At 40.8% G+C, this 16,188-nt stretch overlaps 1 protein-coding gene across 3 annotated transcripts in view; it reads left to right on the plus strand.

The window, feature by feature from the left end:
- The window catches only part of ccdc85cb (coiled-coil domain containing 85C, b), a 56,484-nt gene that overhangs the window by 34,736 nt on the left and 5,560 nt on the right, over window positions 1–16,188 (plus strand). The window contains exons 3-7 of one of the 3 annotated variants that reach the window (XM_015047996.1): window positions 3,957–4,036; window positions 5,890–5,931; window positions 11,599–11,703; window positions 14,938–15,030; window positions 15,414–15,512. In XM_015047996.1, the coding sequence (XP_014903482.1) occupies window positions 3,957–4,036; window positions 5,890–5,931; window positions 11,599–11,703; window positions 14,938–15,030; window positions 15,414–15,512 (419 nt within the window). The remainder of the gene's footprint in view (window positions 1–3,956; window positions 4,037–5,889; window positions 5,932–11,598; window positions 11,704–14,937; window positions 15,031–15,413; window positions 15,513–16,188) is intronic. The other 2 variants (XM_015047998.1, XM_015047997.1) reach the window with 2 other exon arrangements.

The raw sequence follows: 16,188 nt of genomic DNA on the forward strand, positions 1-16,188 counted from the left end.
CCCGCACACTCAGATTTAAGGGCCGGCATCCTGCATGTTTTAGTTCTCTCCCTGGTTTAACGCACCTGGATCAAATAATGGCTCATTAGAAAGAACATTGACATGCTGAAAAGGTTGCTGCTACCAACAGGGAGAGAACTAAATGTGCAGGATGCTGGCCCTCGAGGACCGACTTTGGGCACAGGGGAGTTTTGCAGGTGTAGAGCTTAGTCATGGGCCAGTTAATGGTATAAAGCTAGCTGAAAATTTAAAAAATGTAGCTTCAAATGAGATTTGAAGCAACTTTAAATGAGAAACCGATGGAGAAACAGGAGTTTTTCCCCCCACTTATTTTCAACATAAAGAATTCAGCCCTGCTTTCTCCCCCCTACTACTTCACACTGCTAGCTAGTTAGCCACCTATCAATCTTAATGTTTTTAGCATTGGTGTTAGCAAGGTAAGAGCAACAGACAGATCTAATGTCACTCGTAGCTTGCTGTACGTGTCACTTAGCCCAACTAATTAACCAGTACAGGCCTGTTGTACTTGTGTTTCTTTATAAAGACATATTTATAAAAAAGGTGGACTATTCTACACAATATACTGTTAATAAAAACTGTTAAATTCAGTTTTTTTATGTTTACTCGTCTTTCATGTCTAAAAAGTCATGAAAGAAATTCAATAGATAACATTATTATAACTGCAAAAATCTGTGTAATTTATTTTTAATATTTTCTGTAAATGCCATATGATAATGAAAATAATGTATTTTTACTCAGTGTTATCATGCCATGACATTCCCAAGCCTAAGTTAAGCCTACAGGGTAAAGAAACATCTCTGATGCTGCTAATTTTCAAAAAACACTTTCACACATGTCAAAACTCTGTAGTTGTTCCTGTGAAACAAAAGTACATTCACTTTTCTTTTGTTTGATTCTATAACTTAAATTAAATAGGGTGACGTTTAACCACTCTATTTAGTGTGTTTATCTCCGCCCCCCTCCCTTCCCTCCGTCTTTCGGAGTCCTCCCCCGTTGTTGTGTGAGCGTGCTGTAGATGACTGAAGACCGAGGAGCCTCCGTCCTAATCGGCTTGAGATCTGGCTGCAGGTCAGGCCAGCAGATGACTGCAGATTAGAGGGTCACAAGGCAGTTAGAGAGGATTACCAGCTCTGGGCAGTCTAACCTCCTGCTGTAGGTGTCCAGCCGATGGCTGCCAAGCTGCACTGGCTCTCCATAAAAAACCAAAGGTTTTCTGCTTTGACTCGCAGGACTAAAATGCAATGGCTTAGAATGGCCTAGTCAAAGTGTGGACCAAATGTATTTGAGAACCAAAAGCAAGACTTTGAAGATGGACGATCTCAATCCAGTCTGAGTGAGCTCGTGTTACTTCACAAAGAAGAATTGTCAAAAATTGCAATCGCTACATGAGCAACCTCAAAAGACTTTTAACCGCAGCAAAATGTTTCTGTACATAAGTCTTTACCCAACAAATTAAAACTTAAATGGCACACTTTTCACATTTGTACTGGTAAAACAGTTTGGTTTAATTTTCCTTCCACTTGACAGTCGATAAGATAAAATACCAACAAAAATCTTTGAAGACTTCAGGATGTGTGGGGTGTGAATATTTTAGCAAGATGCAGGAGACGAGACTATTTTTCTTCTATTTTTCTAATTCATTATGTCGTAAGATTTTGAGACAACCATCTCATATTTCTTTCATATCGGGGGTGCATCGATTGCAGTTTTCTGGCTGATTGTTGATTACTGATTTTTAGAAACCCTCACCGACCAACCAATTTAGGCCAATCCAATAGTGATTGATTTTTAGACCTTTGCCAAGGTAGATAAGATCAGCTTCACATGTAAGTATCCAATCACCAATCTCCCAACATTAATGAAATTGGCGCCCATAAGTCGATAAATTGGTGCACGTCTACTTCCGAAAGGAAAATAAAAACGTACCAATTCTGACTCATGCTTGGTATATAATGTCTATCTCACCTCACTGATGGATAACATTTGTCGTCACTTTGTTGCATGAGTGTACCCTCTCTGTCCCACTGCAGTCCTTTGTGTGTGTGTGTGTATGTAAGTGTGTGTGTGTTGCAGAAGTGTGCGCCTCCTCGTAACTCAGCTTTTATCTCAATAAATTAAACAAGCCTTTTAGACAGCGGGCTCTGAGCCGCCTGCCGAGTCAAACTGCACCTCTCCCTCACATGGCTCGTATCCTCCAGCTTGAACTCAGTAAACCTGATCCAGGTTAGCACAGAGTGCTGCTACGTAAGGACGACCCCGGTTGTGCGATAATTCTGTCTTTTTGATATTTAACAAGCAGTACAAAAGACATGCAGGCGACTCAAAGGCTCTGGTTCAGCAGAAAAAATAAAAAAAAGAGTAAATGTTTGTTCATGTCAAGCTGCATTAAGTTTATTTGGCTCATAGACTGCGCAACAAATGGCTAACAGCTGCAAAAAGACATTAAATCTTTTCCAACTCGAATGGTTTTGTTTTGTTGTTTTTTTTTAAGGGCTGAAAGACAGAATGAGATCGAAAACAGGATAAATGTTTAATGAGAGGTTTTATGTAGTTTTGTTTGAGAAAACTTGACCTTTCTTTTTCATTCTTGTTCGTTTTTGCTTAAGACTCAACAGCTGATCAAATAGCAGATCAATGAGTAAAAAGTAGGGGATGCACCAATATGAAAATCCGGTAGTGTAGCTATTATAAGCAATGTTTACAGATATTAATTCCTCACCCTTTTAACACCATGAAAACATAACTGCACCAATGATTATGCTTCTCTGCTTCAGTTAAACACCGTGCACAGCATCACTATCCCATCTCCAATCAAATGCCACAGGCCAGTCCTCTTCACTCCCCTTCTCCTCCAAAATCACGTAACTAATGGCAACCAAATAGAAACAAACATGGGTTACAAATATTGACTGATCAGGGGTTCCTGAAACCCTTGAAACTTGCACGACTATAACACTAGGAATGTAAGGAAGTGGTCGCAGGAAGCTGAAATAGGCCTTTAGGGTACTGATTGGATTGCTCTTTGCCAGCCACATAGAGAGGAGATCAGTGCCAATCTTACTTTCCTTTGTAAGGAAAGTACAAAGGAAAGTACTTTTTACTCATTGATCTGCTATTTACTTATGAAAAAACTTATTGAAGTTTTGAACACTTCAATAAGCTGAACAGCACTTTACATAGTTTGTTGACATGGGTCAATAACCTAAACAACAGATTTAAAACAATAAATATCTTTGCCGATGAGCTCATTTGTCTATTTATTCAACAATGATTATTTTGTCATTGCATGATTAATTGTGATTCATTGCAGACCCTGCAGTTAACTCAATTTAAAATATGTAATCAAGCAATAATACATTATAATTGACTCCTCAGAAAAGCTCTTTGTGTAGAATTAGTGTGGCATTAGGTCTTTTTCTAGATTCGTATGTATTTTAAATCCAAATTAAAGATGCAACATCATTTGTTGCTTCTGTACCATAGAATGTAATTTGATCACTTTATAAAATAAGAGCTGGAACAAATGGCTCATAATATCCAGTCACCTTAGTTTTGAGTCAATTTTGATACTGTGTTGGTTCTAATGACATTCGAAAACAGAAAAAGTTAAGTATCCCTTTTTAAGCCGGCTGAGTGGTGGTATATAATAACGGGTAGACTGGGGGAAAAGTCAAAGTCCGTTTAATTCAAGTTGATCTATTTTGAAACTAAAAGGTCAGCTCTCTGTTTTTTTGTTGTTGTTTTTTTCAGTCTTAGACTGAACCATTTGGAGAGCACTCTTGCAGAAAGACTTTTCTTGTTGTCGTTTTCTTCTTCTTTTTTTAAGTCTTATTTGCGCATCAACCTTTTTCTGCCCCACTGGCCCGCCTGTCTGCCTCTCGTTTCCGCTCCAGGTCTTTGAAATGCTAATCGCTTCTTCTCCGTCTCGTTTTCAGATTCCTCCTCCAACTACATCAGGCAGCTGGAGACAAAGGTCCGGATACTTGAGGACGACAACAACAAGCTCCTCTCTCAGGTGAGACGCAGACACGCAACATCTCCCCTACGAGCCCCGTCAGGATTTCACCAAAACTCAGCCCAAAACGTGCGATCGGTGGCTGCGATGACATAACGCGCTCGCCCGATGCCTCTGCGAATACGTCCCCTCACAACGGGCCGAGGCTTCTTAGCTGCAGAATATGTGTACCCATGTTTAATTCATAGGGAGCCTGTAATCTGCAGTTGCGAGCAGCGATCTTAGCCCCAGCTGTTATAGAAGCTGGGGAAGTGGAAGAAAGATGAGAGGAAGAGGTAAAAAAAAAAGAAGAGGGGAAAGCTTTAAGTGACAGTGACTGAGTAAAACTTTATCCACCCCATCTTTCTCCTCCAACGTTGACCTCGTGGTGACTTCCCCCCCCCAAAAAAAAAAATTCAGAGGATTAAATGTGTGGAGCATGAAAGAGTGAGGAGATGGAGGAGGTGGAGGGGGGGTACAGCAGTGTGGTTCACCAGGAGGTCACATGTCAGTCTCCAGAGGAGTGTGTTTATCCACACTGCACTAAAAACCCAGGCTCTAATTAGCCCTTCAGGACGGGGGATGAAAGTTTGCAACATTCAAAGGACAAATCATTAATTATTGGGATAGATGTCATTAAAAGATAGAGACGAGCATTATCATTTCATCAGAAGGTTTTATGATGTGCGGCAGCTCGTTTGAATGCCAGCCAGACTGCAGACAGTCAAGCTGAGGTTGAATTTTCCATCCTGAAAACCCTTTCACTCCTTTTTTTTTTTAAATTAATTTTTTTTTTTTACACCAACTCCTCTTTCAGTAGTGACGTCCCAGCAGATTCCTGTGTCGGCTGGAGTCACCGTTGCCAAACGAGACCTACAATTAGTTCCTAAATGTTACAATTAGGTGATCCACGTGAGGCAAGAAGAAGGAATAATAGAAGGCTCCTCTTTTTTTGTTTTTTTTTAGCTGACATTTGGCGAGTAACTCACTCAGAGCCGTGGACCTTTTCCACATAAAAACCAAAACCAACAGAGAAAGGTAAATAGTTGCCAAGTGAGACACAATTGGAAGCTTTAAAAAGAGAAACATTTCCTGCAGTCGTAGCCGCATTGCTAGCATAACTCGACTAGCTTTGCAAAGCTACAAAGTGACATTTCTTGTCTCTTCTTCCTCGCAAAACATCTCAAACTCAATGGGATTGGAGGGAGGGAATCTGTTTTGAAGCCTGGCAACAGATTTTCTATTAGCTTTAGGTTTTGACTTTGGTTAGGCCATTTTTAACACAGATATGTTTTATGCTAAAAGCTATTTGGCTATATTTTTAGTACTATTGTCTGATGAAGGATGAACCTCCAGCCCAATCTTTAGTGTCTGTAGCTTCCAATAGATAATTCCTGTCTTAGTTGGAGGGGGAAAAAAACGGCCCCACAACATAATGTTGCCACCACCATGCATGATATATAAAATTGAAATTGCTATGTCACCTTTAAAAATCACTGACTTCAGCTGAAAACTGCAAGACCTCACAGAAAGTTGTTGGGATATTGTTATAAATTAAGCAAAGCAACCATAATCAGTAACTCCACCACAATTTTCAACAATTTTATGGCAGTTATTTGTTTGCCTAATTCCACGGAGCCCTGGTATTGACGAATGTTCTTTCTTTCTATATCAGTTAGTGAGTCAAAAAAAACTTCCGAATCATTTTTCACAATTGCCCTCTGGTGTTGGTTCGTCATGTAAAACCCTCATGAAACACGGTAAAGTCTGTAGTTGGAGCATGACAAAATGTGGAAAGGTACAAGGTCTTTTCATTACACAACCAGAAACTAATGACGCAATAAATCTTTTCACGTTGTGTTTTCTCTCTCTAGGCCCATAACCGCTATAGCTTATCACAGATACAGATGAAAAAGGTAACCTTCAGAAATCTTCCTGAATGTTGGCTCTGCCGCTCACCAGCTCTTGGGGCTTCTCTCCTTTAACTCCTGCAAGTGTTTTGGTGATGGGACTTTTCGCAGCTTTTAGCTTGAAACTTTCTACTTCCTAACGGACGGACACAAAGCAACAGATGTCAGTACTTTATTTATTCTTCCCCTAATCAGCCACGGCTCCACTAATGTTTTTTTGGGGGGGAGGGGCAGAAGGGTATAAAGTTTCTTCCATCCGCTAGATAAGGTTTGCAGAGGTCATCTACGCCTGATCTTGTCAAACACATACAGAACAACAAAACCCCATCCTTGACAAAGATGCAGTGTTTGTGTGATTCACCAATTACTCACAGCACTTCGTCTGTCATCACACAGTCGACCTGTGCAACAGCGTGTAAAACCGGTTTCATTTAATAAGGTGGTGGAGGAAATCCACTTGACTCATTTTGTAAATGCAAATTTGCAACTTTTTTTCTCGGCTGAAGTGGAGGGACGTAGAACGGAGCAAGCCCCGTCGAAGAGCCTCCCTGAAATCTGTAAAACAAAGCAGGACGTTGGCCAAAGAAAATGTTATTTTCCTGTTCTGTGTGTCTCACTGCTTACATTTCTTGGAATTAAGAAAAGCAACCACACCTTAGCAGATTACTGTAAGGAGTTGGCGTTGCATGTAGTTTTTCTGAAGTGCTGCCCGTGATTTTTAGCTTTCTTCTTTTTGCGTAGGGTTGCCTCTGGATCTCTTTCTTGGCGCCGTCATTCTTTGACTCCCTTTAGCCGTGCAAAGTTGTTTCCCTGCAGTGGAAATGTAAACCTCTGTCTGCTAGAGCGTCCAAAAAGGGCAGAACATATTTGAGGACACAGATGCAAGAATGAGGGTTCAAAAATAAGACAAAACTAAATTAAAATTAACTTTTCAGCAAGATGTATAATATTGATGGAAAAAGTGCTAGTTTCACTGGCAGACATTTTTCTTATAAGTGAAATTAATTACTTTTTCCATCAATATTAGGGAATTATTGACTTAAAACAAGCTCATATATCTTGCATGAAAATTACTTTTAAGTTAATTTTCTCTTATGTCAAGTGTCAAATATTTGTACTAGAAACTGAACCAAGATTGCTTGATTAAGATTTTGTTGTTTTTGCAGTGTAGCAGAAGAAAAAAAAATCAACATCAATTTATGTCGCCCTGGAACAGTATGCACAATTTGGAGGTGTGTGCGCTAATTCCACAGCTACTTGAATCACTTCACTGTTTCTAATTCACTCTACAAGACTTCTTCTTCTGTAGCCTGCAGAGACATGTGGTCTTAGTCCACTTGTGATTCGTAATTCTTACACATCTTCTTGCTTTTAAGGATAATCTCTTTTTATACATTCAATCCACGGTAAAAGTCGAGTTTCATGGCATTATGAGCAGGGACGCATTTAAAAATGTAACATGGAAATCAATGGTAGATCCTTTCTAAACCTTGAATAAACCACTTCCTGTATGAATGCACCATGTGCATTCATACAGGAAGTGTATGAATGCACTAGCAGGTATAATCTAGAAGGTTGCGAACATCAATTTCCCTTGTCAAACGTATCGACCTGAGATTGCTGTTCTCTAACAAACAGAAGTGTTGCTTCTGTGTCCAGTCCTCTCTATGTGCCTCTTGCATGTTGCGCTTATGACTCATACCGGTGGCCCTGCTGTACATATGTGGCTTTTAATGGGTAGAAAAACCTTCGTCTGTCCCTGGATCTGCTCTGCTCTGTACTGTTGTCCCCAGGCGAACGAACCCTGCATCGTGCTTTGGTGCGTAAACCACACTGGCTTGTTCTTGCTTGTCGAGACGTCTGGTGGGCTGAATTATTGAACATACGGGGCCAACACAGGTGGATCTGTGTATGCATTATGCATGGTTGACAACTGGTGTGTGTGTGTGAGTGTAACTGAATAACAGAAAAATGTCCGTTCGAAGATAAGAAACTCGTGCGATTTAAAAGTGGGAGACTTCTTTGAAAGAGAGGTGAACCTCTGGATCTTTTGCATGTCATCTTGATGAGCAGCTGGAAATGCTGTGTTGGATTTGTTGACTCAGTGGACCTATTGCCTAACTTCCTGAACAATGGAACAGGCCCATTAAAACTTGAGTGCAGCTAAAACGGAAAACAAAAGCCTCTTATTTCAAGAATGTTGACCATCCAGACCAGTGTTACAGAGAGATGTCAGAGGGACTGTAGAGGAAGGTACCAAAAGAGAACAGGTGTAAGAAAATGGAAAACGTAGATGCATCCAAAAATTGCTTTTTGGCTTTTCTCACAGAGAACTGGAGCACGGACACTCAGACTCTTCATCCTCAACATTTTTGATTGCTGGAAAAAACACTGACTAAATATTTCAGCTTCGGCAGATTCAGATGGTAGCCCTAACATCTGCAAGGGTCTTTACACCATTTGTGATATGTGGAACCTTTCTTTGTCAAAAAATATACGATTTCTTATATTTCTCAAATTATGACTAAAGTCTGAGGTCCTCTCATTCTAGGGAACTCTGTATTGTGAGCAGATATATCATCACACTCCACTCCAGAGGACTGCAGGATCGAACGTTAGATGTCAATGATTGTCAACTTATTTACTAACAGAATTACTATGTGCTTAATCTGTTAATTAAGCTATAAAGCTGAAAGAAAAAAGTCTAAGATTTCAAAAAAGACTCGGACAGCACCTATCATTTTGACAGTTTTTCTGTTTTGACAATAAAGTACATTTTTTTCAGTTTTTTTCAATTCAGGTTTAGTTCCCATATCTGCAAAACTAACCTCAGCTGATTGCTGATTTTCTTAAAGATACAAGCACGATTGTTCCTGTAAGTAGCGCGTCCCCATGGTTTTTGATTTTGCCACACTTAGCACCCGCTTCATTTGAGTCGAGCTTCTCATTAGTTGTAGACGGCTGAAAAAGAATCAAACCTTTCTCGTCGCTGTCCTTCCCGCATCACTCCTGCCCTTCGTCACTCAAAGGGGGGAATTGATGGCCGACGTTCTCCGCTTCAGCCTGTCACCTCCAAGAGCACGGTGATGGATGGATGGAGTGAAGAAAGACCCTGAGTTTTATTTATCATCTGCTGTCAAATATCTTTATTGGCCTAAATAGTCAAGGTCAGAGCGTCCTTGGAAGTAAAGCCAGGTCGATCTGCTGGGTTTGTTTTAAAAGATTCCCATGGAACACACCGCTTTCCTTTCTTACCAATTAGATTTAGGTGAAGTGATTTTATGTAACACGTGTTTATCACTTTTCTTCATCTGACATTTCGAGGCTCTTGACGGAGCCCAGAGTAAAACGTTGTGGGCTTGAATACAAAAAGCTACAAAGGGTAGATCAAGCAGTGCCAAGGGAAAGATTAGGAAAGGTTAGAGAAATGCCACAGAGCAGAGAAGAGGTACGGAATGCCGATTACAGGTTTACGCACGGAAAACTTAAGTGAGTGCGCACCTGAGTGTTTTGCTTGAACAGTGATAAAAAACAAGACAAAAAACAACCTTTGTAGCCCCCAAGCCTCTCGTGTGATTTATGAAAAAAAAAACAAAAAAAAAAACACGCCTCACACACGGGAGGGGGGAGAAACAGCCGTGCATGACATTAAAAATGCCACAGAGCCGTGATCCTGCCAACAGCGCCAACAGGAACGGGTCGTCTCTGGGCTGCTTAATGAGGACAAAATCTTAAGAGCACTCCTCTTTTGTACATTGTGACCGTACATGAGGGCACAAAGTGATCCTGCCCACATTTCAGTGTGGTGAAGTGTCATTAGCTCAGGGAGCAGCTGATGAGTAGAGCACAGGTGGTGTCGTTGGAAGGGAGACCACAAGGTACACAAATGGTTTTGGTCTTTTACAGCTAGTTTTTGAGGACTAAGGTTGCATTATGTTTGTATGCCTTAGATCTAGGATTCTTATTTTATGAATACAGCACACCTGTTTATTTAATTTGTTTGGATAATGTATGACATTTAAAAGTCTTAAAGAAGGTGCTGGAAATTTTCTCCTCTCCAGTTTGCACATTCATATTAAAAGTAATTTTCTTGCCAACTTTTTCAGGCCTGGCAGTGGACAATTTTGTACCAGCCATTCATCAAATCAGGAGGTTTTGTAATCACTTAAGCTGCCAGTTATCCAAAATAATTTGTTGTTTGATCATAATCTCATAATCAAGTGAAGGTCTATGCTCCACTTACTAAGTGTGCAATATAAAATCTTTGAAAAATAACATGCAATCAATGTTTGATTTAAATGGATTTTAATAATTACTTCTAGAATTCATCAAAATGCTTAGTGAGATTTTATTTTGATGCACTGTGGCACTGAATTGGCAACTTGTCGGGATAAAATCGGGGTACCAACTGGTGAAGGAGCAAAGATGTTTGATTCAGTCCTCACTTTTCTTTTTTTCTTTTTTTTTTTTTTTTTAGCATCGGATTCGTTTTCGTAGTCCTCTTGATTTTTTGAGTTGTTTTCCGGGCATTCTGGCATTTCTTTTGCCTTTTTACTGTTTTTTCCACTCATTTAGTCCAGGCTGCGACCGTTTTAAGAGAATTAATTTTCTTATAGTTGTTGTTGAGTCACTTAACTCTCGTCAGTGAGTCATTCAGACAGAAAGAAAAAAGCTTTTGAAACTCGAGATAAGCACTACGTAACCAGCATTGTGTCAAAAGATGTAGTTTGCTCCAGTTTATTTAATGGATTATATTTGGGTAGGTTCTGTGTCGGATCTTTGCAGGAATTTTCTCTTTGTTTCTTTGATATTTGCTGTAGATGTTTTTTTTGTTTTTGTTTTTTTTTTCACCAACTTATTGGTGGTATCTCTTGAGACTAAATTTTGTTTAAAAGTGTACCTCACACTTCAACTACCTCATTTATGACAGTTCAAGGCAGCCAAGTTGGGAAGAAAGCATTTGAAAGCTGGTCGTTAGCGACGCATAATCAGGTTTTCTCTGGCCGCCACCAGCTTCTGTTTTTCTCCATTTTCTGAGGTCTGGACTGCAGATATTGATTTTGACTGATTCCAATTTGACATTCTGAAGATTAATAAATGTGCAGCAGGTTCTTGGATGGAGGAAGGAGTTTGAATCCAAAGGGTACATGCAAAAAGTACCAGATTTCCTGCTCGTATATCGGATGCCAGAGGTTTAGAACCATTTTTTAAATTTCACCCCGAAAAAAAATTCTGTTGATGCATTCACATAGCAAAACTAACACGAGTTCTCATTTCTGATGCATTCAATGATGAGAGGAAAAAAATATTACACACTTCCGTGTTTGACCAGTCAATAATCAATAAGGGCTGATCAAGGACAAACTGTCCATTCTGATCTCTTGCCACTTGATCTGCCCTTCTCTACAGTTAATTATATCTCAAAGCGTTACAAAAATCAGAGATCAAAATTTGGCGTTATTCTCTTTGGTGCATCCCTGCGAATAATTAAATGTTATTTCCACTTTCCTCTACCCTCCCAAGTTGGTTATTTTGGTCCATTAGGAAGCATTACAGTTTGGTTTCATGCTAATTTCCATTTCTCGGCATTGACGTCTTTTATCTCTCCTGTCGTTTTGTGGTTGATGTGTGTGTATGTGTGTGTGTGTCCGTTTCGTGCCTGCGTGTGCGCAGCAGTGCAACCCGGGTGACCTCCGAGCCCTGAGGAAGGGAATGACTCTGTACCACTCCGAGTCCCAGCTGTCCTCGCTGCCCCAGCGCCAGGAGGCCATGCACATGGTCAGTACCGGGAGACACACACTGAGAGAGACCGACACACACTTACCTGCTCAGACAGACGCTGTAACAACAGGCTGTCACTGCCGCGCCGCCTTTTCTGTTCAAGTGCGCTTTAACTCCAGGGTTTCACTTCATACGAAAATAAACTCAGACACGCCTAATTGTTGGGAGGAGGACACTGGTGCCTGAAAATGTGAAATCAAATCAGGTTAGCTTTAATTCACTTTCCTAGAAACTCTTCAATTACGCCCCCGCAGGCAACCTTGCTCTATGTTACTCATGAACTCGATCAGTGGGATGACAGGGCATGGGTCACAGTTTGGTGGAGACAAACTGGAAAAGAGACAAAGAGGCAATAAAAGGAACTTACCGGGAGTCTGAACCCCGTTCTCTTGATCCCATCTCCCGGCCCTTGAGCTTTTCTTTGCCTCCCCCGGAGCCTGTTTGTTCTGAATCCCACTATGAAAGCACTAATCCTCTTCAATCCATCTCTACCTTTGACCCTGCGAGTGTCTGGGGAGGAAAGGCTTGGTAATTGTTTTTCTTAGTCCACTCGAAGGAAAGCCACTGCCCAGAGGACTGGGTCTTTATGCGAGGCAAGGCAATTTTATTAGTATGGCATAATTTGTACACAATTCAAAGTGCTCTACAGGAGCATAAAGGAACGGGGTTCAGAAAATTAAATTAAAAATAAGAAATTCAGTAAAATGCCAATTAATAGGTGTGTCTCGTAGACTAAGATTTTAACCTATCCACTTGTGGATGTTTTACAAATTGACACAGTGAGTGTAAGTGGCGACAGAGAAAGATAATGTTGTACATTGCAAAGAAAATTTGCAGTTTTTAAAAAAATACCTTCTCTTTTTATGTTTTTGTCGAGAGATGGTGACAAAACTGGGTTATGTCCAGATTTTCAACTCCATTATTTTACAAAATGGGAACAAAATGATGAGTTTGGGTCCGTCTTTAGCATCTTATATTGGTGATTTGCACGTTAGCTTGGTTAGCATTACAAAAAAAACCTTGAATATACCGGTGGAGACTGTATCTCTATAGACAGAGACTGATACCTCAAAAACATAAATCAAGCTACATCGTTGTTTTCCGTCCAGCCTTCCTGTTATCTGCTACGAGTCTTGCTCTCTCTCAATCTTTTACAGCTTCTGTTAACCACAGACAAGTCTTAACATTTGGGAGAAAATATAAGTTCTATTTCAGTAGCTTCTTACATTTCCGTGCTTCCTCTGAATAAATTTTTAAATGTGTTGATACTCTGAGCTGGTAGTCCCTGGTAATGGTGCGTTCACTGACTTTAAATAATCTGACTTTTGAGTTTCCAGTCCTCTGCTAGCCTTTCCAATCAAGCTGAAAACCAGTCAGTAGCCTATTTCTCAACACATCTCTTATAAAACCTGTTGCAATTTACATTTGCAAAGCCTAACATCGAAAACAGTGCAAACTTCTGAATGTTTCTTTCAACATAAGCCGGCATCACTACAGAAAAAAAAACAAAGGAGATATAATTAGATCCCATATTTAGCTGAAGTTTATCCATCCATGGAGTTTAATGAACAGACCCGGGACAGACGGGATATTGTGAATCCCATTCACTCTTTCAGCTCCTTCTTTTTACTGTATTTAGGCTTTTGTCTCATTCACACAGTTTCAGGTCAGTGAGCGTGAGTGAGAGAGGGCGGGAGGTTGTCAGGCTAAAAATGATTGGAGAGACGAGAAGGGGTGGGGGAGAAACGGCCTGCATTCATGACTAACCCAAACACATTTTCAGTCTGATCTGATTATGTGTTTTCTCGAACTCCACGCCTCCGATCTAACACTGTTTGGTTAGTGAAGCCGTCCCCAAATGACCGTTCATATGAGCAGTAAGCACCGTCCATCTTCTTCAGGACAGAATAAAGTGAATAAAGTAAAATGTTTTAACTGACTTACGTGTTTGGGAGATCGACAAACCTCTATCAAACTTGCAGAGGAGGTAGCTTAGCTGTTTGAAATATCTAAAACATTCAGGACTTCTGGTTGAGAGCATTTAGAATATTTATTTTGTATTTATCAAAAAAAAAAAAATTTGTCTGTTTTTGTAGAACGTTGAGAACCACCCTTCCTGTTATCTGCCAAAACTCTTGCTCTCTCTGAATGGAACTAGTCAGATCCAGTCATTCACTCTCCAACAGCTTCCACACCAGAGCGTTATTATCATCTCAACAGGGTAGCGTGTGTACACGGTACATTCAGTGGTCAACGCAGGATCGGATTTTTGAAATTCTAGCCATCCTGTTAGCCTTTCAGGGCAGGAGAACTGAAAATCGTCGCATTGTGGTCGCCATCTGATTCCTCCACGACTTTTAATGAATAACTAACATTAGATCAGATAAATTAAGGCATAAAATGTGATCTTTTCTTATACGTTCTTATGAATCTAAAAATTTGCCTTAATAAAAAAGATAATGACCTTTATCTGTGCAAAGAAAACAAATCGACCCCATTCTCCTCTGTTTTTTTTTCCTAGTCTGAAACTACCAAAACAACAGATACAAATCAGTATCCACCTTGTCCGATGTGGAATTCACAGCTATTATTCATGATCAGAACGTTTAGGCATGTTAATGAGTTCGCAGAGGGAGCTGACAAACGCATCACCATCCAGAGCCGGTGGAGCTGCGTCTGATGCTCAGGCCCCGATGCCAGGTCACACTGAATGCCGCCATTGTGCGTCCCTGAGTGCTCCGTGTCCCCTAAACAGAGAGCCACTGTCTGGAGCTACCCGGGGGGGGGGTGAGATGAGTAAAACAAACACCCCGGTCTTCTCCTTCCCGGCTCACCGCTCACATCACAGCAGGTTAAATCACGCCGCTGCAGGTTGCAGACCTGGGAACTGAATTGGAAAAAAAAAAAAAAAAGCCGACAAGGGAGAGAGGTGATTTGAGTTGCGATGAAAAGGATGACATTTTCGGTGCCACAGTAAATTTTTCCCTTTTTTTTTTTTTTTTTTTTTTTTGCCTCTTACTGACCCAGGTGGAAAGAGACGGTGGTGAACCTTGTTTGTTTTGATTGATGCTTCTGTACGAGGGAGTGCGTGGTTTAATCTCCGAGAACGTCCGCCACGTGTTTAGGATGTAGACCCGCCGCTTAACCTTTAGCAGCCGCTCTAGCCGTCGCCGTGTTTCGTTTACCATGACAGTTTGACGACATGGATGTACGGTTGTTGCCTTCCTGCAGGGCACAAACCGTCTGCCAACCAGCGAATCGTCTCCTGCCACCGGCTACCTGTCCTCCATCCAGAAGCCCGAGGCGGTGGTGCACGCCATGAAGGTCGGTTACGTTTAACACTGCAAACACACAAAGTTTCACCAGTTTGGTCTGCTCTAGTGCAAGTAACTTTTTTTTTTTTTTTTTAAAGTACCAGTTTCATTGGCAGATTATTTCACTTATAAGTGGAATAATCTACCAGTGGAATTCTTTTTACTTAAAAAAAAAAAAGCTGAAAAGCTTCTCATAAGTTAGTTTTGTCTTGTTTCAAATGTACGAAGATATTTGCACTTAAAACTAGAACCTAAAAAATATCTAAGATTTTGAATTGATGGGAATGTGGTCATGGGGATGCCTCCTTGTTCAAGTCACAATCTCACAAACCTTTGCTTTTAGTAAAGTTGTGAGCCTCAGTGACACCAGACCTTCTTCTGTCTCTCCGTTAGGTTCTAGAGGTCCACGAGAATTTGGACAAGCAGGCTCCCGAGGACTACGAGGACGATCTGAGTGAGAAAGAGAAGGCCATCGTGCGAGAGATGTGCAATGTAAGTTCAGCTACCTCACGGTGTAAAGTGTTGCTTTGTATCCGTCTGCAAATAACGACCTTTAAATCTCCTTTGTAGATTGAAACTGCAGGGTTTTTCCCGAAGAATTTAGTAATGATTTGTCACTTTATCGCTGACCATCTTAACCGCACCAGCCATGCTTAGTCTGCTTTATTTAAACTCTAGTTGGTTTTCCTGGAAAGTTCGGTGCAAATACATAATCAAACTCTGATCAAAAAAGTGAACCCTCAACCCCTGGTCTCGGTTCGATTAACAAAAACTCCAAAAGCAGGGCATTCTGGGTAAATAGAACCAAAACAAATGTGTATGTCTAGAGCTGGAGAATTTTTTTTTTTTGTGGTGTTTTACCAAAAACAAAAGTGAAATCCTACAACTGCTAAAATCAGACACCACACCATTTTTGTTTACGCTTCATGACAACGGAAGTTGCGCTCACGTTTTCTTCAGACATTAGGTATTATTACTTCAGTAGTTCTTGCTGCAGCGCCTCCACAGGCGAGGAGGTGAACAGCTTTTCTAATTACTTTGGAGCAGTGGTTCTTAGCCTTTTTTGAGGTACCGAACCCCCAAGTTTCATATGCGCATTCACTGAACCCTTCTTATCCCCCCCCCCCCCCCCCCCCCACCCCCACAAAAAAAAATTTTCGGTATTCTT

Source organism: Poecilia latipinna, unplaced genomic scaffold (genome assembly GCF_001443285.1).
Source record: "Poecilia latipinna isolate Pla-1442-1.1 unplaced genomic scaffold, P_latipinna-1.0 Scaffold854, whole genome shotgun sequence".
Taxonomy (NCBI): Eukaryota; Metazoa; Chordata; class Actinopteri; order Cyprinodontiformes; family Poeciliidae; genus Poecilia; species Poecilia latipinna.